Below are 27,204 nucleotides of genomic sequence, written 5' to 3'. Positions count from 1 at the left end.
TGCCTCCCGAAGCTACCGAGGACAAAAGAAATCGCACAACGATGGATGTTGGGTGCGGGAGTCCGGAAGCGAGAGCAAAGTTTCAGGTTTCTAAGAGAATCAATCAATCGGGTGAACGCGTAAAAGAGAAGAGAAGCTCAGATTTGGTGGCGCACCCTTGCTAACGGATCAGCCTCATCCTTTACCACTTTTCGAGTGACACGGATAGCAGGTCACATCAATCAATCCGAATGCAGATTCAAATTCAAAGAAAACTCATATGATCGAATCCAAAATTCCGAATTTTGGATTGAATTTGGCCATTGAACAAAATTTAAGAGAGTATTGGATATATAATACTTGCTTAAAAATAAATCTGATATGAAACCATATCCAAATTCGATCAATATATTGGAATCCAAATCTGAATCCAATCAAATGTCCTGATTTCTTACTCGGATATTCATTTTTCTTACGTTTGATTTTTCTGAAGGCTTCAATCGAATATCACCTCAAAAAGTCGGGTAAACAGATTGTCCGCACACGAGGAGGAAGATGGTTGGGAACGGATCGGGTACCGAATATGGAACCCGGCCCACTGACGCCACCGTCTGGCCCACCCGCACGCGTGTTTGTAGTTTTTTGAAACGTCTCTTTCTTTTTTGTCGTAGTCAAACACCGGAACAGTTGAACAGAGAGAACAAGGAAAGGGGACCGTGGAGTCCGGTCTCCAAAAGAGGGCAAGTAGGAAATGGGGAGGAAGAAAACGAGGTCTGATGTATATAAAAAAAATTAAAAATACGAAGTTGGAGAGGTCAAAAATGACGGTTCCCTCACCGCACATGTATGCACATATTCGGCGGGAGTTGGCCAAGACAGGCGGCAGGCTAAAGGAGTTGGGGAGGAAGACAGGGAGACACGTGAGCTTGGCACAGGGGCAGAAGAAAAGCGAGGGGGAAGGAGGATCGCGCCGGCAACCCACAAAAACGAGGTGGTTTAAGTTGTAGCGGTTTTGGATGATCCGCAAGGGTGGAGAGATTTAGGGGAATGATCGTGTTCTGGCCGCAGCTCGTCGGCGTCGTGCTGCTCGTCTTTGTCGCCGCGGTGGTCGTGGATGGGAGCTCTCTTCAGTCGGACAAGGACGCACTGATCGACCTCAAGCGGTTCCTCCAACAAAACAACGCCGCGCACTGGGGAAAGTATGAGCAGTGGCGCGAGGGCGACGCTTCGCCTTGCGGTTGGTCGGGGATCGTGTGCACGGGAAGCAGGGTCACCGGGATCGACCTCTCCAACTCCATGCCGCAGACGCAGGGGATGCTTTACCCGCACTTCTCCTCGCTCACGGCGCTCGCTTCCCTCGATCTCTCCGGCAACGCCTTCAGCGGACCGATTCCGGCGGACCTCGGGCAGTGCGCGTCGCTCCGCTACCTCAACCTCTCGTACAACATCCTTGAATCGGGGCTTGATGTCTCCCGGCTCGTGAACCTCGAGACGCTCGACGTCACCGTGAACCGGCTCAACGGCACCATCAATGCGACCTTCCCGCTCAACTGCAGCAGCCTCGTTGCGGTTAACCTCTCCAGTAACTGGTTTACCGGCGACATTAACGGTTGTTTCGATCGGTGCACGCGGCTCCAGAAACTTGACCTCAGTTCCAATTTTTTCAGTGGACCGCTGTGGCAGGGGTTCGCACGGCTTAAGGAATTCTCCGTCTCGGAGAACAATCACATCTACGGCGTCTTCTCCTCGCAGGCATTCGCCGGCGGATGCGAGCTCGTAGTGTTGGACCTTTCGGAGAATGAGATTGGGGGCACCATTCCTGCTGAAATTGCAAGATGTCGTGGACTGGCAGTGCTGAATTTGTGGGGGAACAAGCTCTCTGGGAAGATACCGACTGAGATCGGCCTTCTGAAAGAGCTCCGTGTGTTCAACTTAGGGAACAACAGCTTTCATCCTGATATCCCTGTGAGCCTCGTGAATTGTTCCAAATTGTCGTTTCTAGACCTCAGCAGGAACAACTTCTCCGGGGATGTCCCGAAGACGATTGGAGAATTCCGGCAGATCAAGACCCTAGCCCTCCATGGAAACTCTTTCACGGGTGGTATCGTCTCCTCCGGCCTTCTGAAAATTCCCAACCTAACGCGGCTCGACCTAAGCTCCAATAAGTTTTCCGGTGACCTTCCGGTGGAACTCACCCAAGTCTCGAGCTTAAAGTACCTCATCCTCTCGAATAACTCCTTTTCCGGGAGCATCCCCCCGGAGTTCGGCAACCTCACGGGGCTCCAAGCCCTTGATATCTCCTACAACAACCTGACAGGAACGATCCCGCCCGAGATTGGAAAATTAACGTCGCTATTGTGGTTGATGCTAGCTCAGAACATGCTCACAGGCGAGATCCCTCGAGAGATTGGCAACTGTAGCAGCCTGTTGTGGCTGAACCTCGCCGACAACATGCTTTCTGGCGCTCTCCCTGTTGAGCTATCCATGATTGGGACCAACGCCGAGAAGACTTTCGCCTTCAACAGGCAGAACCTCGTCGACCCTATCGGTTCCGGTGAGTGCCTCGTGATGAAGCGATGGATTCCGGCGATGTACCAGCCGTTCAGCTTCGTGTACACTCTCCTTACCAGGAAGAGTTGTAGGGGATTATGGGACAGCGTCCTCAGAGGCGAACCGCTCTTTCCCATCTGCGTGAGAGACGGCGACAAGGTCAAAACAGAACTGGCCGTCTCCGGCTACCTGCAACTCACTGGGAATAACTTATCCGGACAGATTCCACCTTCTTTATCGAACATGAAGAGGCTTAGCCTAATTAATCTCGGGTACAACAACCTCTCCGGCAGCCTTCCACCGGAGATTGGAAGGATTCCGCTAAAAGTACTAAACCTCACGTACAACAGCATCTCTGGCCGGATCCCGGACGAGCTAGGCGACCTCACTTGCTTGGAGATTCTGGACCTCTCCTTCAACAACTTCTCCGGGGAGTTTCCATCTGCCGCGCTGTCTCGCCTCCACCAGTTGAACAAGCTCAACGTCTCGTTCAACAAGCTGCTCACCGGCACCGTGACGATGGCGGGACAGCTCCTCACCTTCGACAACGATTCGTTCATCGGTGACCCTCTTCTTTGCGTCCTTTCGCGCCCCGATTCCGCGGCTTGCCACCACACCTCTCAGCTCCCGATCGCGCCGCAGCCGTTGGATCGCCGGAGGTTGCCGAGGCCGCCAAGGAGAACGATCATCTCGCTGGTCCTGCCGGCCCTCAGCCTGGGCATCATTCTCTGCGCGATCCTCGTTCTCATTTTCTGTCACGTCGCCCGTCCCTCCGACGACGCCCCAGTAGTCGAGATGGCGCTCGTGGGCAAGAAGATGGCCGACGACTCCGCGGGTTGCTCCTCCTCGTCCCAGCCTTCCAGCAGCTCCGACCCGGTAAAGGTCTTTCGCCTGGACAAGACAGCCTTCACCTACACGGACATCCTGTTCGCCACTGAGCATTTCTCAGAAAGGAGGGTCGTCGGGAGCGGCGGCTTCGGGAAGGTATACAGGGGAGTGCTCCCGGACGGCAGGGAGGTCGCGGTGAAAAAGCTGCTGCGGGAGGGGGCGGAGGCGGAGAAGGAGTTCCGCGCCGAGATGGAGGTACTCAGCGGCGGCGAGATGGGGTGGCGCCACCCTAACCTGGTGGCGCTCTACGGGTGGTGCCTCTTCGGCGCGGAGAAGCTCCTGGTCTACGAATACATACCGGGAGGGAGCTTGGAAGAGGCGATATCCGTCGGACGACTTGGAGGGTGGCGCCGGCGGGTGGAGATGGCGGAAGGGGTGGCGCGAGCGCTGGTCTACCTCCACCACGAGTGTTACCCGGCGGTGGTGCACCGGGACGTGAAGTCGAGCAACGTGCTGCTGGACGCGGAGGGAAGGGCAAGGGTCACGGACTTCGGGCTCGCGCGGGTGATGGGGCCCGGGGATAGCCACGTTAGCACGGTCATCGCGGGGTCCGTGGGGTACGTGGCGCCGGAATACGGACAGACGTGGAGGGCCACCACGAAGGGCGATGTGTATAGCTACGGGGTGCTGCTGATGGAGCTGGTGACGGGGCGGAAGGCGATCGGAGGGGTGGAGGGCGACCGGACGGAGGGGGCGTGCCTGGTGGAATGGGTGAAGGGGCTGGAGGCGGGGCCGGCCGGGCTGAGGAAGGCTGTGGACACTGCCATCGAATGGGGGGATGGCTACGGCCGGATGGCGAGGGTGCTGGAGCTGGCGCTGTGGTGTACGGCGGAGATCCCGCAGCGGCGGCCGGACATGAAGGAGGTGCTGGCGACGCTGGTGGAGATCAGGGGCGGGTCCCGTTCACCAACCTCGCCTTCCAGATAGAGACAATCATTGACGACTTGTCCCTATTCTGTGCATACGACATTGATTATTGTCAATTTTTTTCGCATTGACCAAAAAGTTTCGCCTGTTTGATGGTCAAGGGGGAGGGTGGGGGTTTTCTGACTTTTGCTGCGATTATTAGTCAAAGAAAGCGTGCTTTACTCGTCCTTGGAGTTGGACCACTTGCGTCGCCTCCTCACGGGGCTGGTCTGGTGTACATTTTACTTGTTCAATTTTTCAATTTTGTGTATTCTATTGTTTGATTTCCTAACTTTTTATGTGACACAGAAAGATTAGTTGATTCTTTGGGGACGCAATATGCTCCCTCGTTTGGTTACAGAATTGTTTGTATGGTCAACAATTTCGAGACTTATTTAATGTGACATTAAAGAGGCACATTCTAGAACGGCTTCTTCTTCTTCTTCTTCTTCTTTTTCTTTTTTTTTTTGTTGGAAAAATTATATCCTCATAGGTGCCACTTTTTTTTTTAAGCTTTTCATATCATTAAAAAAAAAAAAAGTCGATTCTCTTTTAAGAGATGCATAAGTGTAGTGCGAGTTCTTAGCGATGAAATTTTCGACCTTGGGTAAGGCGAGAAAAGGAAAGGGGCTTCTGCTCTCATTCAAATCAGAGATTAGTTTTTTCTTTACCTTTATCTTAGTGAAAAATGAAGAACTCGAATGGTCCTCCCTTTTCTCGTATGTTTTCAAGAAGCTAATAGTATTAGTTGTAGTAGACGCATAGGAAATTGGATCACCTATTTTCAATTCATATGCTTCGTCTTATCTTGGGCAAAATAATTGATCAATGATTTTTCCATTGGAATTTTGATAATGATTTTCTTAGCTTTTCATGTAATGTACAAGTATTATTGGAAAATTGTTTGGACGCAATCAGTGATGCCAGCCCCCACATGTACTATGTAGTGAGCTAAGTGGAGATAGTTTTATCTCGAATCAATAGTCATGAATAGCCGGTGCCTGCTATGTCCCAAATTGCTAGAAACTTTTATATATGACTTTGTTACGATGAGTTACACAACTGAAAAGCAAGGGAAAAACATGTATAAATTAATATTTAATAAAAAATTATTCATTACATTTTTATGTTTTTACCACCCATTAGGATAACCGTAATCAGATAACTGTGACTATAAAAAATTAAAGTCACCATTCAAATATATATATATATATATATAAAAGAAACTTGTCAGGCAAGACTGACTTTTGGTATGGACATCATCATGTAATTAAGTCTTAAACAAGTTGGCCCATGCTCTCTTTTTTTTCAATCTGGAAATTTATACAAATCTTTTTCCCGTCAATGATTGGAAAAAGATTTCAGGAAAACAAGTCTGACTTTTCGATCCACACTTAATTGAAAATGCAAGTAGATTTGTCAAATCGGCCGTTAAATAAGTAGGCAATTTTTTCGTTTTTGCGCTTTGAATCATGACGCGTCAGCTAAGCTGCTTTATCTTATCAGGAGACACAGGATTCAAATTTCTTGTCGCATGGTAAGGTCCTTGTACTTTTGACGGTCCCATTGTTTTAGATCTTTTTTCTTTAGATTCATTTATAAAATCACATTATCTCTGGATCATAAATAACATGGCAATAAAATAAAATTTGTAAAAACAAAAAATAGACTTCTGTTATTAATTAAATTCATTTATAGAATCATATATTTTCTCGGATCATAAATCTCTCTATCTCTCTCTCGACAAACTATGTGATAAATTTTTATGTTTTCCATATGTTAGAAAATATACCTCTCTCGACCTTTTGGCTGAGTACAAGTGTAGTACATATTCTATGTTACAAAAAAAATCTTTTAACTCAGTTTTTTGCCCGAACATCTGACAGCATCGTTCAGTTTAGTTAGTAATTATGTGCATAATGCTTTTTCGTTTGGCATTGCCAGCAACATCTGTATGTTTGGTGAATCATCCTCGCCGAATCGCCTACAAATCTGCCCACAAGTCAAGGTTTGGGTGAGGCAGAACCTGACTTGGCGGGGAACGCTCCTGACTGGGCTTGATTCGGCGAGGATTGCCACAGACTCACTGGAATTACATTAAAACATAGCCCTTTAGAGAGTAAGAGACCATAGTCCATCTATATGCAATAAGAATGTATTAAATATGCAATAAAAATACATTAAAAATTTCATGTCCTGATCCAACCAAATCGACAAGTAACTCTTTGACCCAGTGACTCGATCATTTACCAATCAGAGTCCATGTGGACGTACAGGTTCTGAAATACCTAAGCCTGGTGATGGAAAGGAACGAGAGCTGTAAATTAACTTAGTTAAAGATGGATATATATCGGCTGGTAATTACTTGGTAGCCGGCAGGCTTAGGTTGGCGGAATAAGCAATTGAAAGAAGTTGAGATCCGTCCCTCGCTGTTCTATAAAATATTTTTTGTTCAAAATTATTATATTTTTTTACATCATTTCAAGCAAATAAGTTGCAGAATGGATTGGTCATTCGACGGTGAATTCTCTATAAATTGACCATTAATTCACGATATTCAAGAAAAAATAGTTTTATTAATTATGTCAAAATAAAAGAACATAGCCCACTTTCTATACTCTTATATTCAAACTAGTCATACTTGTCATAATCTAAGTCCAGGAAGAACTCAAAACTTTATTTTATAGTTGACGGGACTAGTGAGCCGGTGAAAGGTCGATTGAACAAAGTGTTATTTTTCTAAACCACAAACAGTGAGGAGCGTGTGACAATCTAGTTGACAAGGTGTACGCTATAGAAACCTAAGCATTACCAATGGTCAAAACAATGGTCAAAACATGTTGGTGAAACATAGCCACCCATCCATAAAGGTTTTACCGATGTTTCCGTTGATAGTTGTCAGTAAATATCATCACCGACATACAGCAGCAACACATCGATGTAGATAGGGGTAGAGCAAGGATTTTCTTCAGGGGCGGGCCGACAGTCCAACCTCTAGATTTGAGTAGGGCCAAATTGAATTCAAATCCAAAAAATACATTGTGCAATTAAAAAATTTATTTTTTTCAATGTATTTTTTTTTTCATTGGCCAGGGTAGAGCCATGGCCTCCCTTCCCTCCGCCCCTGGATGTAAAGACCATCACCGATGCACTTAACACATAGGTAAAAACGTACCATCGTCTCCTATCTAGATCTCAAAGCAGCATTGGATCTAAATCTTGTCCGGCGTTACTCCCCAAAACTCTATTTCATAATTTTTTGAAAACAAAAAAGAAAAAAAAACTGTTATTTTGATTTCCACTTTTCAAAAAGCTGAAAATCTGCCCCCGTGAATGATGCCATTTGAAAAAACTTGAGCTAGTTACAATCACAAGCGTGGTTTTGAAGTAAGTGTGGACTTAAAGAGGGTGTTAGGTAAAAAGAACTAATCTTAAAATACATGCTCCTATAACAAGTGCTTCAACAACAACATTATGTTGTTTTTTCCAAGAAATATAGTGTAATCTTTGTTTCATAAACACCTCACAATGTTTACCCAAATATGAACATGTTACACGGCATTGTTATAAGAAGAATATATGGTCTAAAAATACAATGTTTCTTCCTACTGAACACTTAATATGAGAATGAGACAAGATGGGACCTAAGCTCCCACGTTTACCGTGTCTGAATACAAAATCGGGCCATGTTCGTCAACCACCTCGTGTGAACACTCAACTTTTCTGAATATTCCCCGCCCAATTAGAACTAGATGAACAAAAAAAAGTTGGCCCCATCATGCATTGACCAAAAGAAAAGTACGCCTTCCTCCTACTCGTCATCTTGAAGGGCTTCATGGCCATGATGGCTGTCGGTAAAAGTTTTACCCATGTGCATTTAGATTTTAGCGGCGTTTTCTAGCCGTCGATGAACCCCAGTTTTTTTTTTTTTGTGAGTCTCCCGTATTTTCTGGTAGATTGAATTTCATACAACGATTTATTTATCACTATTTACTTATATTATATCAAATTAACCTTACCTAACACACACATATATATATATATATATATATATATATATATATATATATATATATATATATATATATATATATATATATATATATATAAGAAAATTGAATGGTGACTCTAGCTTCCTAAAGCTACCAACCATCTAACAAGAGTTGTTTGATTCAATATGATGAATGGTTAAAAGAAAAACAAAAAAAATATGCTATTTGTATTTTCATCATTTACTATTAGTTTACACTTTTTTTTTCTCTCAATCGCGCATTTGTTTCTGATGGATAACCTTGTTATACGACTGAATGACTTACATTTATTCACCATATAAACACATGTATAAAAGGAAACTGTCATTAGTGTAAAACCCTCAAAGTCATACTCGTATACCTCCAACATTTTGGCTTGTTGCTGTGGACCTCCAACTTGTATGTTGTACATGTCATTGTTTGCAATGCAGACTGAACGCGACAACATGATGGAAATTGAACCTTGGACCCTGGGATATAATTATGATATACTTTTAAAAAGTTCTTCCTCAACCACTTCATTCATTTATTGGCAATTCCCAAATAGACAAAACAGCAGGAGGATGCTTGGTTTGTCCCCCACACAAGCATCTTTAAATTAAAATAAAAAAAGCGTTGGTTAATGATGTTTTCATCTTCTCCACCTTCTTCCCTGCTCCTTGTTGTTTGCAAGGGAAAATTGATCGGTATTTGTTATCTTAGATATATAATTAAGAGCTTCCAAGCGGAAAGGATAAAATTTTGGGTACGTGCAGTATTTTCCTGTCAACATTTTTTCGACCCAAAGAAAAACATGACTCCCCAAAGAAATTAAACCAACTAGCAAGACTTTTCCATGTAGTAGCAGTACAGTAGGGGTGGAGCCAAGGGGTGTGGGTAGAGTCCCTTAAAAGTAAAAAAAAAAAAAAAAATGTAAATTTTAAAAAATTTATTTGCCTTATATAAAAATTTTCAAAAAATAATATTTTTGTGCTTGTAAAAATCTTAAAACCATAATTCCGCACTCTTAATGAAAATTTTTTTATTGTGCCGCAGCAAGGATTGTCAATATGAACGTAAAGGTCATCAGTTGACCGCACACCAGAATCATGGTCAGTTAAGATTCACTGACTTTCGTTCTTTGAACACAAATTGAGAAGACCGAACTAATAAAGAAATTTTGAATGTCCCACCGCCATTCACGTCAGAGAGATGTGAAAGAAGTACAAGAAGAAGAAGAAGAAGTGCTGCTGCATGAACGCGTAAACCGCCCTCAGGAGGGAGGAAAAGAAAACAAGAACAATGGGCAGGAAGAAGCGGATAGTTGATAAGAAAAAACAGAGTGCCCATTTTGACTAATTTAATTGTCTGTGGAAATTTTTACACCTATCTAAATGATAGTGTTTCAAGGAACCTAATGCAATCGGGTGCTAACATAGTTCACATTCAAAGGATCTATAGTTCACAGTTCACATTCAAAGGATCTGAGGCTCAATTTAAAGGACTTACTTTAAATTCACTCAATCTCCGAAACAAGTCAGAACCATGAATGTGGCTTTGGGGATTTTATGTCCAAGGTGGTTTCCCTAAATAAACATTAAAAGATACTGCAGTATTAGGCAAGTTACCTGAATATTAATTAATATATCATATATCATGGAGTTCGTGTGGTCCTTATTACTTTATCATGGAATTCGTCCTTCCAACATGATCAGATGTGGGACCTCCAGAGATTCGGCAGATGACCAACATCTGCAAGGTCGTTATATTGACGTGATATCCCACTCATAATACACAGGGCACTGATTTGCTTTTAAGTTTAATCTTTGTAGGAATTGAGTAAGACACTTCTGTTCAACCTAAATATTGATATCTGTTCAAGAAACTGATTAGACTCAGAATTAAGAAGTGGCATAATCAGATTCAGATTTAAATAAACATTTGATCGGGTTCAGATTCGGACAGGATGTATTTTTAAATAATTTTTTTTTATATCCAATTTCATACATTTTAATCGGATTGTGAATTCCAAGATGGTCTATTTTTTTTTTGAGTTCAAATTCAAAGATGTGACATCCCAAAAAGCAAATAAACTAAACAGCTAAGTCACATGGGTGTGGTACCGCTACCCATGAGGCATCGCAAGGACATCTTTCACTTGATGTGACTGCAAGATATGAGTTTAGTTGAGCTTCAGCATCTAATGAATTACATAAAATCCAGTACATGAAGTTTGTCATTAGATCTATATATGCATTCTTAATATTGTGAGTTTAAAAAAAAACCTCCAAAATCTCGCAAAAAATTTCCTAGGATTTTGCACAGGTGATCAAAATTAATTATGTCATTTTCCAGACAATGCAAGAATGGTTGTCTTCTTTAACACTTAATTCTTGTAGTTTTGCATCATTTTATAGGCGATTGCATCTCTGTAAGTCTAATTTTCCTTTTTTCTTTGTGTTCATTTTCCGTCTTGTGATTTTTCTAATTGTGTGATTTGTCGGAGCCAATGTTTTAAAACCTGGTACCTTGGGACCCGACCCGTTCATTCTTGACTCATGACTCAGCAGGCCAACTCAATGACTCAGGCTAGATTTTGTTCACTATTGTTTTTAAAAGAAAAACAAATGACTTGTACTTAAATATTACAAATGTTGTAAAATGACTTGGATGCACGTATAATTCATACGATCAAGTAATAACTAAGCTATATTGTCTCTTTTGATAACAAGAAATTGATAAGCAGATCTATAATTGCATATTTCAAATAAAAAAAAACAAAAACTGTGGCAAGATGTCAACGAAAAACAAGTCAATAAAAATTAAACACTAAGACTAATCTAGTCAACATTTACGACTATCTAATAGTTGACAAATTTGACATGTATTATACAAAACAAAAAATTCAAAAATAAAGAGTCTAATGTCCTAAAAAATTGGAAGAAATGTAAAACTAAAAATTCAAAAACAAAGAGTCCAATGTCCTAAAAGATTGAAATAAATACACCATACAAGAAGTTAAACCTAATGAGTTTTATATTTTCATTTGTAATATGTGATTTTAATAAATGAACAATAATCTAAATTCTTATATTTGAATAAGTTAGAAGACTAATGTCAAAAATTAAATAATTGAGTAATTAATAAACAAATGATCTTGTCAATTACAAAATACAAAATTTATAATTAGACTACATTGAGTCAAATGAGTTTTGGCCGAGTCAAACCGAGTTTTATCTGGGTCATGGCTAAGTCGAGCCGAGTTAGACTGAGTCACGACCCTGTCATGCTAAGTTTCAACGAAAACTGAGTCCCTTACTTGGTTCACTTGTTAGAGGACCGACTCAAGTCGTGTCAGTTGGCTTAGTGAGTTTTTAAACACAGTTGGAACCACATGATACATGCATTGTCAATCAGTTCTCTCTAGCTAGTCTTTTGTGGTCGTTATTGCATCTTGTTGTCGTTTCGTCAAGCATTTGTGTTTCAATATTCTTCATACTATATAGGTCTACAATTGAAATTTTCAATGAAAAAATTGCTATATAATAGAAATTAGGATTTTTATCTGTCAAGGGCCAAGCCAAACTAGTAAGAGAAACATGCAAAGATTGTGTTGTAGCATATTGCTCCAATTAGGTTTTATCTGTCTACAATCATTTAATTACTTTACTTCTTTTTCTTCACTGGATGTTATTGTTAAAAAAAATGATCACAAACGGAATTATTGAACTTATTGAAAACAATGACTCACAACAACTTATAAATAAGCACTTTTATCTCGTACACAAGTAAAATAAAATTCTTCTTCCATTTGAGCTCTAAAAATAATACATACATACATTGATGCACAATAATGAAAAAACAATGAAATGGTACTCTCAAGGAAAATAAGAGACACGCCAATGTTAACGTGAAAAACTCTCTCAAAATGAAAAGGTAAAAACCACAAAATTGAGAGAAACCCAATACCAAATTCATTATGTAATATGAAAACGGCTACAAGAGGGCAATATATAATACCTACACTTCCAAAGCCCAAGAATCATCAAAGTAGAGAAACAATGAAACAAATGAAGAGAAGGAAGTGGAAGAATATCACCTAATTAAGAGTGATATCTTTTCCACAATAAAAAGTCATTTTTTACTTGCTCTTTCCTTAAAGTGTTTATTTGAATTTTTTCAGATTTAGTCCACCAAATTTCTTGAAATTGCTTTTTTTTTCAATTCATCATGTATGGGTAAACTTTTTTCCTCTTTTCCTTTTTAGCTTGGGTCTGGATCATCCACATGAAGAGAATCCAACCTAACACATCTCCCGTTCACCGACTGTGTGGAGGATCTTGCCAAACTGGTGATGATGCCACACACTTTAAGCTTTGAATGCATAAATTCTTTAATCATCAAATGAACACCGTTGTCATCCATATAAGTCTTCTTAAGCTCAAGTTGTTTTGCTTCTCACACATCACATATCGAATGAAACCTCACATCAATGTGTTTCGATCTTGAAAGGTAGAATTCTTGCCAAAATGAATCATACTTTAATTGTTACAAAACAAAACATATTTGTGTAAAATCAAGTTCCTACAAAAATGTTTTCATCCATAACAACTCTTTAATAGTGTCTGTCACTACACTAAACTATGGCTCTATGGTAGAAAGTGTCACACACTTTTGAAGTCTAAACTGATATGATACTGCACCATTTGTTGAAGTAATTAAGCAAACAAATATGAACTTTTTAGAATCAACATCACCTGCCATATTTGAATATGTGTGACCTACTAAAGTAGGCTTTTGTTCACGAAAACAAAAACACATGTTGCTAGTGCCTCTAAGATATCTCAAAATCCATTTCATAACATTCCAATGCTCTTTACTAAGATTTGAGAGAAACCTACTTACAACTCTAACTGCATGAGAAATATCTAACCTTATACACACCATAACATACATTAAATTAATATCAACTGAATCATTTTGGCTTTTATACATGTCCTCTTTCTCTTCATCTATAGAAAGTCTCTGCTTCATACTCAACCTAAACTATGCTCCGAATGAGGTACTTACTGCTTTAACATTGTCCATATTTAATTTTTGAATTACCATTTAGACGCACTTCTCTTGTGATAGCTACAATTTTTTTACTTTTCTATCATAAACAATCTTCATACTCAAAATTTGATTTGCAGGTCTCAAGTTTTCATGGCAAATATTTTGCCTCACTGTTTCTTTAGTTTAGCAATTCTTGAATTATTCTTACCAACAATGAACATGTTATCAACATAAAGCAACAAGATAACAAAATCATTATATGAAACATTGTCAACAAAAACACAATGATTTGAAATAGTTTTTTGCAACAATGCATCCCCATAAAAGATTTAAACTTTTTATACCATTGTCTATGAGCATCTAAGTTCTTCCTCAACCTATAGACATAGTCCTCTTTTCCTTTCTTTTCAAACCATTTCGATTGTACCATATATGTATGTGTGTGTGTGTGTGTGTGTGTGTGTGTGTGTATATATATATATATATTTCTTGAAGATCACCATGTTGAAAGGTTGTCTTTACATTTATTTGTTCAACTTCTCAATTTAGACTTGTTGCCAAACTTAAGACAGCTCTAATGAAAGACATTTTTAACAATGGATAAAAATATTTATTCAAAGTCAATACATTTCTTCTGAGTAAAGTCTTTCACAACCAACCTAGTTTTATATCATGAGTGCGAAGAGTTTCGTCATATATACCTTTGAAAACCCAAGGATTATTCAAAGTTATTTTATTTTTAGGCAACTACAAAAGCTCAAAGGTATAGTTGTCATATTAAGACTGCATCTCATCTTCCATGGGTTAAATCAACTTCTCTTTTTATACATTTGCATAGCTTCTTTATAGCTCTAAGGTTCTCCACCATCTCTTATCAAAATATACTCATTTTTAGGATACATGTAGATGGTCTTCTCTTTCTAATGGATTTACGATTGTATTTAAAAGATAACCATGTTTAAATTACCTACTATCATCAACAACAAACACATTTAATTGGTCAATCTCTATTGTGGATCTTTAACATCTTCATGTATGTCATCTTTAACTGAATTTTTAAAAGAATATAAAGAAACATAATCAACATCAACTGTTTTGCTTTTGCATTGAGATGTTTTATCAATTGCTTTATTAATATCTTCAATAGTCGGATTCTCAACAAAAATTACACCTTTGCTTTTGACAAGTTTCTTCTGTACCCAAACTCTTTTTCACCATATCCCAAAAATATTCACTAACGTATTTTTGCTTTCAACATTGATTTTTCATTATGCACAAATATTTTGCATATAAAAACCACATAAATAGTCATATGACACTTTCTTTCTAAATCAAATTATTTATGCAGCATCATAATTCAAATAAACATGGAAAAACAAATTAACTATAGCTATAACAATATATAAAGCTTTACCTAAAAAAGAATTAGGCAATTGTGCATCATATAACATACATATGACTCTCTCAATAAGAGTTTCATTCAGCTTTTCAGCTACACCATTCAACTGAAAGGTTTTAGGAGTTTTTTTATGTCATATGCCATGCATTATACAGTATTCATCAAAAGAACTCAAATACTCACCTTCATTATCACTATGTCTGCATTTCAATTTCTTTTTTATCTCTCTCAAACAAGAATATAAAATTGCTTGATTGTATCAAGCAATTGGTCATTTGTCTTCAAAGTGTAGACTCACACTTTTTTGAATGATCATCAACAAAATAGACAAAATAAAATGTACCACTATATGTAATAACCTTTAGTGGACCACAAACATATAAGTGAACAAACTTTAACAATTTCTTCTTCTTGAGCATGTTTAGTGAACTAAAAACATATGAGTGAACAAGCTCTAACAAGTCCACAAACATATGAGTACATCTTTCTGGCTTTTCTTTCTTTGCTCAAGAAGTATAGTCACTTTAATTAAAGAATTCATATGTTTTTCACTCATATGACCCAACCTATTGTGCCATAACTCAATAGATTTTCATTCTTAACACATGCACTACATTTTTTGTAATTGATGTCTAATTAACATTTAAGTTGTAACACTTTTTGCCTCAAGTCATAACAATTGAGTATCTAGTGAGTTTTCACTGTTCATCACTAAATGTACTACATAACCCATCATCATCAACTTTTTAGTTGAAATCAAATTTATGTGTATATCTAACATATATCTAATATCATTGAGCTTTAACGTAGTTCTATTGTTGGTCTATAAATTTATATCACCAGCACCAACAACTAGTGACAAACAATCATTACTCATTCTCAACACTGTATTGTTACTAGAAATATAAGTAACAGACAAATCTTTATTTAAAGTAACATGGAAAGAGACATCACTATCAATCACCCAATTTGCATAACGACTTGTAAAGTCCACAACATCTTCATCACAAACAACAATCAAGTTATTACATATATTTGTGGTGACACAATCACCATTATTTCATTCTTTTTTTCTTACTTTTCATTACTTCTTGTTTGCATCTCAAAATTTATTTTGGTTTTGAAGTGTTTTATAAATATAAAGTTCTATTCTTAAAATAAGAGAGAATAGGAACTCGTGAGTCCATTCTCAACGCTTTTGCTAGGGGTAATCAATCCAAGGGCTATGTTTATTCATTATGCATTTCAATTTTACTTAAACATCTTTTTAATTATGAATGTAGTGTGGTGCTTGGAAATAATGTTGAAGATTTTATATTTTAAACTTTTGGATGACAAATTTTGGAAGGATTATTTGGGAGTATAAACCATTTTGATTTGGGAGATTTTTGAATCAAGAAACCTTCGCAAAATATCATTTGAAAATTTTTGGAAGATGATATGGGTATTTTAAAAACTTGTTTTTTATCGATTTGGTGTTCTCTTAAGAACTTAAGTAGGTTTAAGATTTTACTATAATTAGGTTATTACCTGCATAGAGCTACACCTTATCATACTTAAGTTCTTTTAGAGAGATACTTGCGATGATTCATGAATTCCACAAGTGAATGTGTTCATCTAAGAATGTATGTATTGTCATATAGATCTAGATTTATTTACATATTTGCCCTAAATATTGTCACGAAAAAAGGAAAAAGAATTGAAAGTAAAATGAGATTGCATAGTTCTAATATTGGGTCATTGCTTGAGTTTTAGTCTTAGTAAAGTCGATAAATGAAAGTTAAAATCTTAAATGAAAGTTAAAATCTTAGAGCTTAGGAAATAAATGTCCAAAAGAATGGAAGAAAGAAAAGAAAATATTTCAAGCTCAGAGGAATAGGGAGAAAGAGAATGAGATTGTAGAGAGAGATAGAGAAATACATATACATTTACATATTTGTATACATATACGTATATGAAAGTTTATAAAAAGAGAGTATTAACTCGAAAAAGAGAGAGAAATAAATATATATATATATATATATATATATATATCTATGAAATTCTATAAAAAAAAATACGCTAAATCATAAAGAGATGAGGATAAAGAGAGTTATTCAAGTGCCTGTATACACATGTAACATGTATATATGCATATGTATTTACGAAAAAATTAAAATTAAGATGTAACTTAGAGCATATCTGACTTCAGTTGTTTTTATGTAGGTCGGAGATGAACTTGGACTCATGTAAGAGCTTAGGCTAAGTTTTCAAGGTCTCATTGAAGAGGGTTCTTATTTTTGAAATGCTTTTGAAAACATGATTCTAAATATTTTTCATATAAGCATAAAACAATAATCATAAAACATAAAACAAACATCATTCGAAATATTATATCATATAAGCACACACGAAATGGAAAGTTAATAACGTACAAAAACTCTCATTGAGATCCTCAACCAGGTGATTAAAAAAAATGCTAAACATGAGAATGACATGAAGATGTACTTTAACATGTATACATTCGTAAGGAGTTTTCTCGGGTTAGGTAAATCCCAACCTAAAAAATCAACATAATAATAAACAAAACTTAATCTAAGTACTCATTCTTACTGTTCATTCTTATATTAATGAGAAAAGTAAGTCTGCTATCCATGAATATCATTTCAAACATAAACCATTTAATGAGCATAGAAATGAAAGAATTATAAATTTGGACATAGTTTTCATCTCAGTCATCTTCATGGAATGCGCCAAAATGATAGGAAACTTTGTGTGTTGAATTTCAAATCCTTTCAACCGGGATCTATGAATATCACCATCGAATGCTTGCACATGAACACTGATTGGTTGAAAACAAATCTGCATGCATGAACGAGAAAGTACTATTTGCAAGCTAGTCAAGGTTCAGAACTTCCTGCAGTCATGAACATAACTTCCTTCTTGCACCTCCACCACTTCACTTCTACCCAGAAAGGAGAAAGCCCATGTACCTCAAACTACGGTCCTTCAGGTATCTTGAGTAGGATCTATCTACTCGGACAAAAACAATTGTGCTGAAAAGTTTCAAATATAGTACTGCAATGACAAAAGAATTACCCGTTACCAAGGCATCACAAGATCCTAGCAGTGCCCACAGGCAGAGACAGTGGTTTTTCATGTCCTAGGTTCTTAGTATCAATGTGACTAATATTCACAGTTTTTAAAATTAAATGAGGATAAAATGCCAAAAGAACATTAAAGGAAACTGCCTATTTTGAAAAATGACTGTATCACTAACAATAAATCAGCTTTCTCCAGGTCATATATTCTTTAGTCACTCATAGTCTTAATGCAATTATATATTTTACCTGCAGTGTTGGACAACGAAACAAATTTTAAAATTCCAGGAAATCCAAATGGGGAATTTTCCCTAGAATAAAATCAACGACTGCTCTTAATTCAAATCAGGGAAGAAACTCCTTTTGCTAGCAAATGTGCAACACCTAGGCTCTCCAATGCTCAGACTATTATTTATCCACAGATGTACTAACGTAAGCTTAAACAGGCACATATCTACACACTATTACTGAGAGGACAACTAAGGATGAACTGATATTCATCATATTTGTCTATTTACTCAAGAAAGTAAGTATAGGGGTGTGATATACATGATTGATTTTGTTACAGTCAATGCCTGTTACACGAAATTCCATGCAAATATATATTTTTGTAATATTTTTAGAAAGATATTGTAAGACGTCACAATTCTTTACCATAAAAAATAGTTCAAGTATATATACTTAGCAGATAAACCATTATATACGCATTCATAGTGTTAGATTTGTGGAAAGATTACCAGAAACTCTACAAATTTCTATGTATGTGCATATATATATATATCTTCCTCTTCCTTGGATGAGGAAGTAGACTCCAAAGTTGGGAATACAACTCTCTCTTACTCTTTCTCGATGTATAGGGTTCTCAAGAACTTAAAGCACAAAGTCACGACGCTTTTCAAAGTGCAAAAACACCTTACAACTCACAAGATGGATCTGATGAAGAAACTTTATTAGAGCATAATTACTAGGCTTCACAAGCTACACTACATGATAGGGTTTAACTCCTACATATATAGCAAGAAGAACCAGGGAGCTAGCGCTTCAAGGAAGCTCAGACAGCTGGAAATCTAGCAAATAGGGCTAGGCGGCTAGCTAATGGCTAGGTCAGATACAACCTTTGATATGTAGAAATAAAAGGCAAAAAAATCGAATAAAGAAAGAATGAAATAAAGAAAAAGAGATAAAAAATTACAGGAACGGACACAAATGTATACATATGTAGAAATTAGATAGATAGTACAGGTGAACTACATATATAATGACTATATGACTCAAACATATGCATGCACATCAGTACATTATATAATAACGAAGTAGAGAGTACACTTTTAACCCCTTGCCTCAAACTTGAAGTATAATATCCAAAGCTTACTAAGACAAAAATGATGAGAAGCTAACTCCTCGTTGAAGAAGTCTGACAACTGAAAATTCAGATGACATAAATGGCAGGCCGACCAATTTTTCTTAGACAATCTTCTAAAACATAGTGGCATCAATATGCAAGGTTCTTTCATGAACCATGGTTATTACCAATATAGATTGCACTATTGTTATCACAAGGAAGTTTTGAAGATACTTCAACGTGCACCTGCATGACCTGAAGAAGATCAAAGTCCAAACAACTCCCATAATCGAGTTGTTATAGCACAACAAAAAAAACATGTGTTGTTTCTTACATCTCTCTAAAATAGGCAATGATCCTAGAAAAACACGAAAAATCAGTGTTAGTGTGATCATTAGTTGGCTCACCTCCCTAATCATCATCAAAATAAGCAATTAAATCTAATGGAGAAGATGACAATATCATTCCTTGGAAACTGAAATTTTGTTGTTTCCAGCAACGCATCTACCCATATACGGGCAGAAGTTGAGGCATGTTAACCCACATACGTACATACATAAACACAGACATACATGCATACACACACACACACACACACACACACACACAAAGAACAATATATTAGAAGGTCTGAAATAACTTCTTTAATAACAGTTTGTCCTTTCCTTGAACCATCATATGGTCAACATATATTAGAAGGATAACAATACTGGAATTAGCGTGCTTTTTGAAAATAATAGTGTTAGTGAAACGAGGTCTGAAAAACAATCAAGCATCACTTTGCTAAAGCAATCATACCAAGCATTAGGAGCTTGGTTGAACCTATACAAATCCCTCTCTAATCTAAGAGATTTTTGCTTCTGAATGGCTACTCAAAAGTAGAATGATAAACACCATTTCATTTATAATTACCATTTGGAAAGCATTTCTAACATTGAAACCAAAGTTCCTGCTATTGTCATTTGAAGCAACAAAAGGGACTTCATTCTAGTCAATTGCAAATTCTCGTCAATGGCCTTTAGCAATGATTTGGCTTGAATCCTATGTCACATGGGTGTAGGGTGCGGGTGCTGGTGTGGGTTCCAGCACAGGATGCAGCAAGTTCCAAAAAAAATTGGGTGCGGGTGTGGCAAGAGCATGTATATATATATATATATATATATATATATATATATATATATATATATATATATATATATATATATATATATATATATATATATATATATATATATATATATATATATATATATACGTGTGTGTGTGTATACATATATTATAGACATATATATGTTGTTTGTTACATAAGTAATTTTATTCTCTATATTTTTAAACTTTTTTTATCAAGGTTACTTTGAATCGATATATCAATGAAAACTTGGCCAAAAACATGTTTAAGAACAGCCAAAATTCATTTGACACCGTGTCGGGCTGCACCCACACCTGCACCGATGCGGGTGAGGGTGCGGGTGTGCTACCATAGTTGGCTTGGCGCACACGTAGCCTTTATCCTTCAAAAGATTAATCCCTATTAGTTTTGACTTCAAAAACATCTGCACCTAATAGTTTTCTTACCTTGAAAATAGATTAAATCTCCTAAGTTTCGTTTTTCCCCGAAGAATGAAACTCAATTCAAAACCTCATTGCAATGATATGAAGTTTGATTTCATGGTAACTACTGGGTTCATAGTGCGAGTTGATAGCAAAAGGACAAGTTCTATGTTTAGAAGAAAACAAATATTAAGAGACAAACCTTTGAGGTCTCAGTGTCTTTGTACATCTTTTAAGGCTGGAATTCCATTCTTCCAAATTCAATCTGAGTTTCTAGTAAACATTTTCCTTATATCCCAATTATAAGTTTCAATATCTCTAGAATTATCATCATCACCAGCAATGGATCAGAAAGAAAAATGTAATCATCAATCCAAGAGTTATTTTCATGAAAACCATTTTCATTATGAACAAAGGATACATTTTCTTGAGAGATATAATTGGTTGTTTTTAAAAATTAGCATCTACAGCCTTTGAATTTCTAAGCAGCCAAAAGAAAAAAACCACAATGAATGTTTTCCAAGAAATGTGTATCATTTTTTCATATTCGTTAGAACAAACATTTGCATCCAAAAACTGTAAGCCTCCCAAAATCCAGATCAACATGAAAACATAGCCACATATATTGTGTTTTTCAGAAAAATGCAATATTAACCTAAAACAAGAAGAAACCGAAAAAAAAGTGCAAAAAAGACACATTAAAAAAAACATGAAATAAACTTATTGTGTTTTTGTGTTTTTATCCTTTTTTGGTTTTGTGTATTACATTCTTGCACTGAAGTGCAAACCATTGTTGTTACAAACATTTTTAAGACTGAAACATGCTACGTGGCGAAGTTTTTTTCAGAAAGGGGCTAACTGGGTTAAAAAGTAAGCAAAATTTTTAACAGAGCATTCCTTTTTAATGGCAAAAAGGCAACTAAGAGAAATGTTTAGAGTTTTTTTTCAACTCTACAAAAGTTTTTCAAGGAATCCAATGATCGTTTACATATCACATGACACCTAACTTGAAAAACTTTGGATGTAGAATTGCTTTCAATAGTAAAAACCATGAGATGATTTGGACATGGTCATCATAATGTAACAAAACTACAAAAGGATTTTTGTAAGGCTTTTAGCAAGTACCTCTGCCTTTTAAACAAATTCATTTTTGCTTAACAGTGTGTGAAATTTGTTTCAGAAAGGTGCTAAGTGGGTTAAAAAGTAAGCAAAATTTTTAACATAGCATTCCTTTTTAATAGCAAAAATGCAACTAAGAGAAATGTATAGAGTTTTTTTTCTACCCTACAAAAGTTTTTCAAGGAATCCAATGCTCGTTTACATATCACATGACACCTAACTTGAAAAACTTTGGATGTAGACTTGTTTTCAATAGTACAAACCCTGAGATGATTTGGACATGGTCATTATAATGTAACAAAACTACAAAAGGATTTTTGTAATGCTTTTAGCAAGTACCTCTGCCTTTTAAACAAATTCATTTTTGCTTAACAGTGTGAATTTTTTTTCAGAAAGGGGATGAGTGGGTCAAAAAGTAAGGAAATTCTTTAACATAGCATTCCTTTTGAATGGCAAAAAGGCAACTAAGAGAAATGTTTAGAGTTTTTTTTTCTACCCTACAAAAGTTTTTCAAGGAATTCAATGCTTGTTTACATATCACATGACACCTAACCTGAAAAACTTTGGATGTAGAATTGCTTTCAATAGTACAAACTATGAGATGATTTCGACATGGTCATCATAATGTAACAAAACTACAAAAGGATTTTTGTAGGGCTTTTTGCAAGTACCTCTGCCTTTTAAACGAATTCATTTTTGCTTAATAGTGTGTGAATTTTTTTTCATAAAGGGGCTAAGTGGGTTAAAAAGTAAGCAAAATTTTTAACATAGCATTCCTTGTTAATGGCAAAAAGGCAACTAGGAGAAACGTTTAGAGTTTTTTTCTACCCTACAAAAGTTTTTCAAGTAATCCAATGCTCATTTACATATCACATGACACCTAACTTGAAAAACTTTGGATGTAGAATTGCTTTCAATAGTACAAACTATGAGATGATTTCGACATGGTCATCATAATGTAACAAAACTACAAAAGGATTTTTGTAGGGCTTTTTGCAAGTACCTCTGCCTTTTAAACAAATTCATTTTTGCTTAATAGTGTGTGAAATTTTTTTCAGAAAGGGGCTAAGTGGGTTAAAGAGTAAGCAAAATTTTTAACATAGCATTCCTTTTTAATGGCAAAAAGGCAACTAAGAGAATTGTTTAGAGTTTTTTTTCTACCCTACGAAAGTTTTTCAAGGAATCCAATGCTCGTTTACATATCACATGACACCTAACTTGAAAAACTTTGGATGTAAAATTGCTTTCAATAGTACAAACCATGAGATGATTTGGACATGGTCATCATAATGTAACAAAACTACAAAAGGATTTTTGTAAGGCTTTTAGCAAGTACCTCTGTCTTTTAAACAAATTCATTTTTGCTTAACACTTAACAGTGTGTGAAATTTTTTTTAGAAAGGGGCTAAGTGAGTTAAAAAGTAAGCAAAATTTTTAACATAGCATTCATTTTTAATGGCAAAAAGGCAACTAAGAGAAATGTTTAGAGTTTTTTTTCTACCCTACAAAGTTTTTCAAGGAATCCAGTGCCCGTTTATATATCACATGACACCTAACTTGAAAAATTTTGTATGTAGAATTGCTTTCAATAGTACAAACGTCAGACGTCAGCCCTAAGGTCGCACCTAGTTGACGTTGCTCGTTCCGACCTGTGGTGGTTGCTTGGTGCTTTGTCTTGGGATGTCGGCCTCAGCCTGACCAGGTCTACTGCTCCAATGCTGACCCCACCAGGGTGGTCCTTCTCGGACAGCCACCCTCTATCCTCTCGGTTGAGGCTCAGGTTTCTTTTCTTCAGGCGGCGTCCTTCCACGGCCGCAAGTCCTATTGCGGTCTCCTTACTCTTTGTTCGGCCTTGCTCTGCCGAACCTCTCAGGGTGCCTATGGCCTAGTGCGGGCCATCTTACTTCAGCTGCCGGCCCTCTATGGCCGCGCGTTGGGCTGCAGCCTCCTTCGGCTCGAGTTCTTCTTGTTTCGCCACTAACTTTAGCCCTTTCCTGCTGTGGCTAAGGCCCCTGTTGCGCTCCTTTGGAGCGTTCCCAACCAGCCTCGGCCATTCTGTCGTCGGCTCTCGACTGGGCCTAGAATAGGTTTGCAATAGTCTACCCTCCTTACAAAGAACTTGACCCCAAGCTCTTACTAGGTCCTCCTTGGGGTAGATCCGACCTTCCTTGTTTTCACCCACTAGATCTTCTCTTCTACGGATTGGACCGTAGTCTCTCGGTAGGAGTTCAATGGAAGTCTTCCCTTGAAGAAACACTTTCCTTGGCCCTCTTGAGTAGACTTGAGTTATCCTCCTAGCTGGCCTAATTTCTAACAATTCCATTTGCTCCTCTCTCGGCTTGGGACCATAGTCACGAAGGAGTTTTCCTAACAGTGACCCTGATGTCCTTCCTGTTGTTCGGAGTTTGCGTAGCTCTCTGCCCTTCATTGCTCTCTCCTTCTGTCGGATACCATCACTATATTTGCCCATGCTTCCGTTGTGCACAGTGCTCTCTACCCTTGACCGAGCGCCCATAGTGGTGTGGGTTTTCTCTTACAAGGCCCTTGTGTAGACAGGGCGGGGGGCTCCTTGCCTGGGCCCACATCCGAAGCCTTGGCTACTCCTTTGGCTTGTGTAGCGCCAACCTCCTTGGACTTTGCCTGCATTTCGAGGAAGACCGGTGTTGGCCATTGCCTTCCTTCTTCACCTGGCAGTAGGCTCTTGCTTGTCGAGTCCATGAGCAAGTTCCGGTTTTGTTCGACTGCCTGGATAGGGGCTGATCGGTGTCCTGGGGAGGGGTCCGAACTGGCTGCTATACTCATGCTTGCCAGTAGGATTTCTTCCAAGGGAATGGGTTCGGGTTCCAGCCAAGTTGTTGGGAGCAGCCTGGCTGTACCTAACCGTGTGGCTAGTTCCTTGCTTGGAAGTGACTCATCTTCCAAGTTCTAGCTCTTTCCTACGCCAATCTTTTCCAATGCCTGCTTTTGTAGGGCCTCCTTCCCACTTCTTGCCGCAGCCTTCTCGGGTTGTTGACTACGTCCACCCTCCTTAGGAAGTTGCCTAAGAGTTGTGATCCCTTGGGTTGTTGCAGCTTTCCACCGCCGCTATCTCCACATCACCCACGAGTTGATCGGGGCTCTGGCATACGCGGTCGACTTCCCTCATCCAATCGGATGAAGCCCATGATTCCGCCTGGCTGGTTTGCTCAAGCTCTGCCGGTCTGTCCTTCTTGTTGAGGGCAATTATCGATTCCCTTTGGCTCAGGCTAACGCTCCTTGTATTGTTGGTAAACATTTGCCGATAAGCCTTGGCATTCCCTGTCCTCCTTACCTTGTCGGTTACTTCTTGCTGTGGATGACTCATTCTTCACTGGGATCTCATGGCGGTTCCAAGCTTAGAGCGGTCTGCAAAGGTGTTGCTATATATTCGCCGGTAAGCTTTAGCATTCCCGATCTTCTTTGGTTTGTATACCTTCGTTGGTTGCGGCTATGAGCTTGCTTCAGGACTAATTCTTGCAGGCATGGTCAGGGGGTTGCTCACCTGCGGGTTGGCATATGCTCGTCGATAGGCCCGAGCATCTTCGATCTTCCTGGGCTTGCTACCTTCGATCGGTTGTGACCGAGTCCTAATCTCAAGGCTGCTCGTTGTGGGTACGACATGTTGAGCCTCTCCGGTTGGTTGGTATATACACGCCGATAGGCTCGAGCATCACTGGTTTTCTTCGGTTTGCTTGTAGGTTCCGGTTATGATGGACTCCCTTTCTCCTGTTGTTTTTGTGCTCCCACGGGTGAGCTGCTATGTTCTTCAGATTGTCGAATACTGCGGAGAGATAGTTCAACCACCATTGCTTGCGTCTTACCCTGCGGCATTGTCGACCCGCCCCTCTGTTCCAGGGTTAGCCGAGGCGGACTGCGTGCCTCGTTCATGTGTTGCACCTGGTAGGACATGGCCGCTGCCCGGTCTACTGGGCTTGGCTCGCTGGAGTAAGACGTCACAGGTCTGGAGTCATGAGCTGGGCTATAACGCGTCTCCCTGCGTGGGCTTACGGGCTTTCACTATCTGTAGGGCTCATTTGAGGGGGTTCTACTGCCAGAGCATAGTGGCACTCTCAGTTTCTGGCCTTAATTACCTCTCCCGGGCAGATACGCATGGTCTGTTGCGATTGCACCACTCATCCAACTACTCCGAGCTTCCTCCTTGGGCAATATTGGTGATCATAAGACTTGGCTTTGCGGGTTCATCCTTATCTGAAAATGGTAATCTTCTAGCCCTAAGTCTCGGATGCGCACCTCGCATTCGAAATTTGACCTACCGAGTATATATCTCCATTGAGAGCCTTGGGTGACTTCCGATCCTTGCCACAGGATCCATTTGTACGCGAACTGGCCTTCCTTGAAAGCGTAGAGAACGATGTTCTACTCTATGTGTCTGGGACTGTAACTCTGGTGGTCACGAGGGCTGTTTGACTTGATGATGCTGGTACTCCTATAGTGGTTCTCGTAACCACTTGGTTCTGAAGTGTTTCCCGACAGGTTGTAGTAGTTCAACTCATGCCGCTCAGCTGCACTGGACTGGGAGCTTGTGAAGTTGGAGGGGGAGGATCATCATCTTTATTGTTAAAAGGCCGCTCCTTGTCGTTGTCTCCTTGCTCTTCCAACTCTTCCTTGGTAGAATCTTCTTCAGACTCCTCAGTCGGTTCCTTATCTAGGTCATCACTAGATTGGATGACAAATCTAAATCATCTTCCTCCTGCTGGCTGTACTTGTCTGGAGCCTCTGAATCTTCGTCCGGGTATGGGCTGTAGACCTCGTTGTCAGAGTAGTCCTCATACGGCCCATAAGACTCGTTGTCTTCCGAGTATTGACTCTGGGATGACTCGTTGCTCGAGTCTTCACTATCCCATGGAGGCATGGCTGCAATTCTACTGCCGAAAATCAAAAGCAACTATAAAGAAAAACTGAAACTACAAAACTGACTGATGCCCCGGGCTTCTCTGATACCAACTGCTGAGTTGGTAACCATCGGTACAACTGACGCTCAGACGCCACCTGTATTGATGGCTGAATTCCCCAACCTGGCTCTGATACCAATTGTTGAGGACCACCAAACCTAGAGCCAATGAAATCACTACTCTAAGCCGAATCCTCTACCCAAAACCTCTAGGGGGAGCCTAAAACTGAAACCTAACTAAACAAACTCATATTACAAGACAACTACACCGAACAGGATCCCAGCCTGACACTCAAACAACAACAAAACAAGGTAAAACAAGACTCTAACCTACTACCGTGGACTAACGACGCACTCTGGCGGAGAGGGTGGAATGGCTCGGTCCGCCTGACCGA

The 27,204-nt window shown here is 39.0% G+C and overlaps 1 protein-coding gene across 1 annotated transcript; it reads left to right on the top strand.

The window, feature by feature from the left end:
- Positions 1–430: 430 nt before the first annotated feature.
- Positions 431–4,615, top strand: LOC116257999 (probable LRR receptor-like serine/threonine-protein kinase At1g74360). Its single transcript, XM_031635055.2, has one exon. The coding sequence runs from the start codon at positions 1,027–1,029 to the stop codon at positions 4,342–4,344; it is 3,318 nt and encodes a 1,105-aa protein (XP_031490915.1). The 5' UTR covers positions 431–1,026; the 3' UTR covers positions 4,345–4,615.
- The last annotated feature ends 22,589 nt before the right edge of the window (positions 4,616–27,204 follow it).

The sequence above is a fragment of the Nymphaea colorata genome, chromosome 7 (assembly GCF_008831285.2).
Source record: "Nymphaea colorata isolate Beijing-Zhang1983 chromosome 7, ASM883128v2, whole genome shotgun sequence".
Lineage (NCBI taxonomy): Eukaryota > Viridiplantae > Streptophyta > Magnoliopsida > Nymphaeales > Nymphaeaceae > Nymphaea > Nymphaea colorata.
This window is presented reverse-complemented; position numbering and strand designations above follow the sequence as displayed.

Coding starts and splice junctions, on each gene's coding strand:
- LOC116257999 (XM_031635055.2), top strand. CDS start 1,027: ATGATCGTGTTCTGGCCGCAGCTCGTCGGCGTCGTGCTGCTCGTCTTT.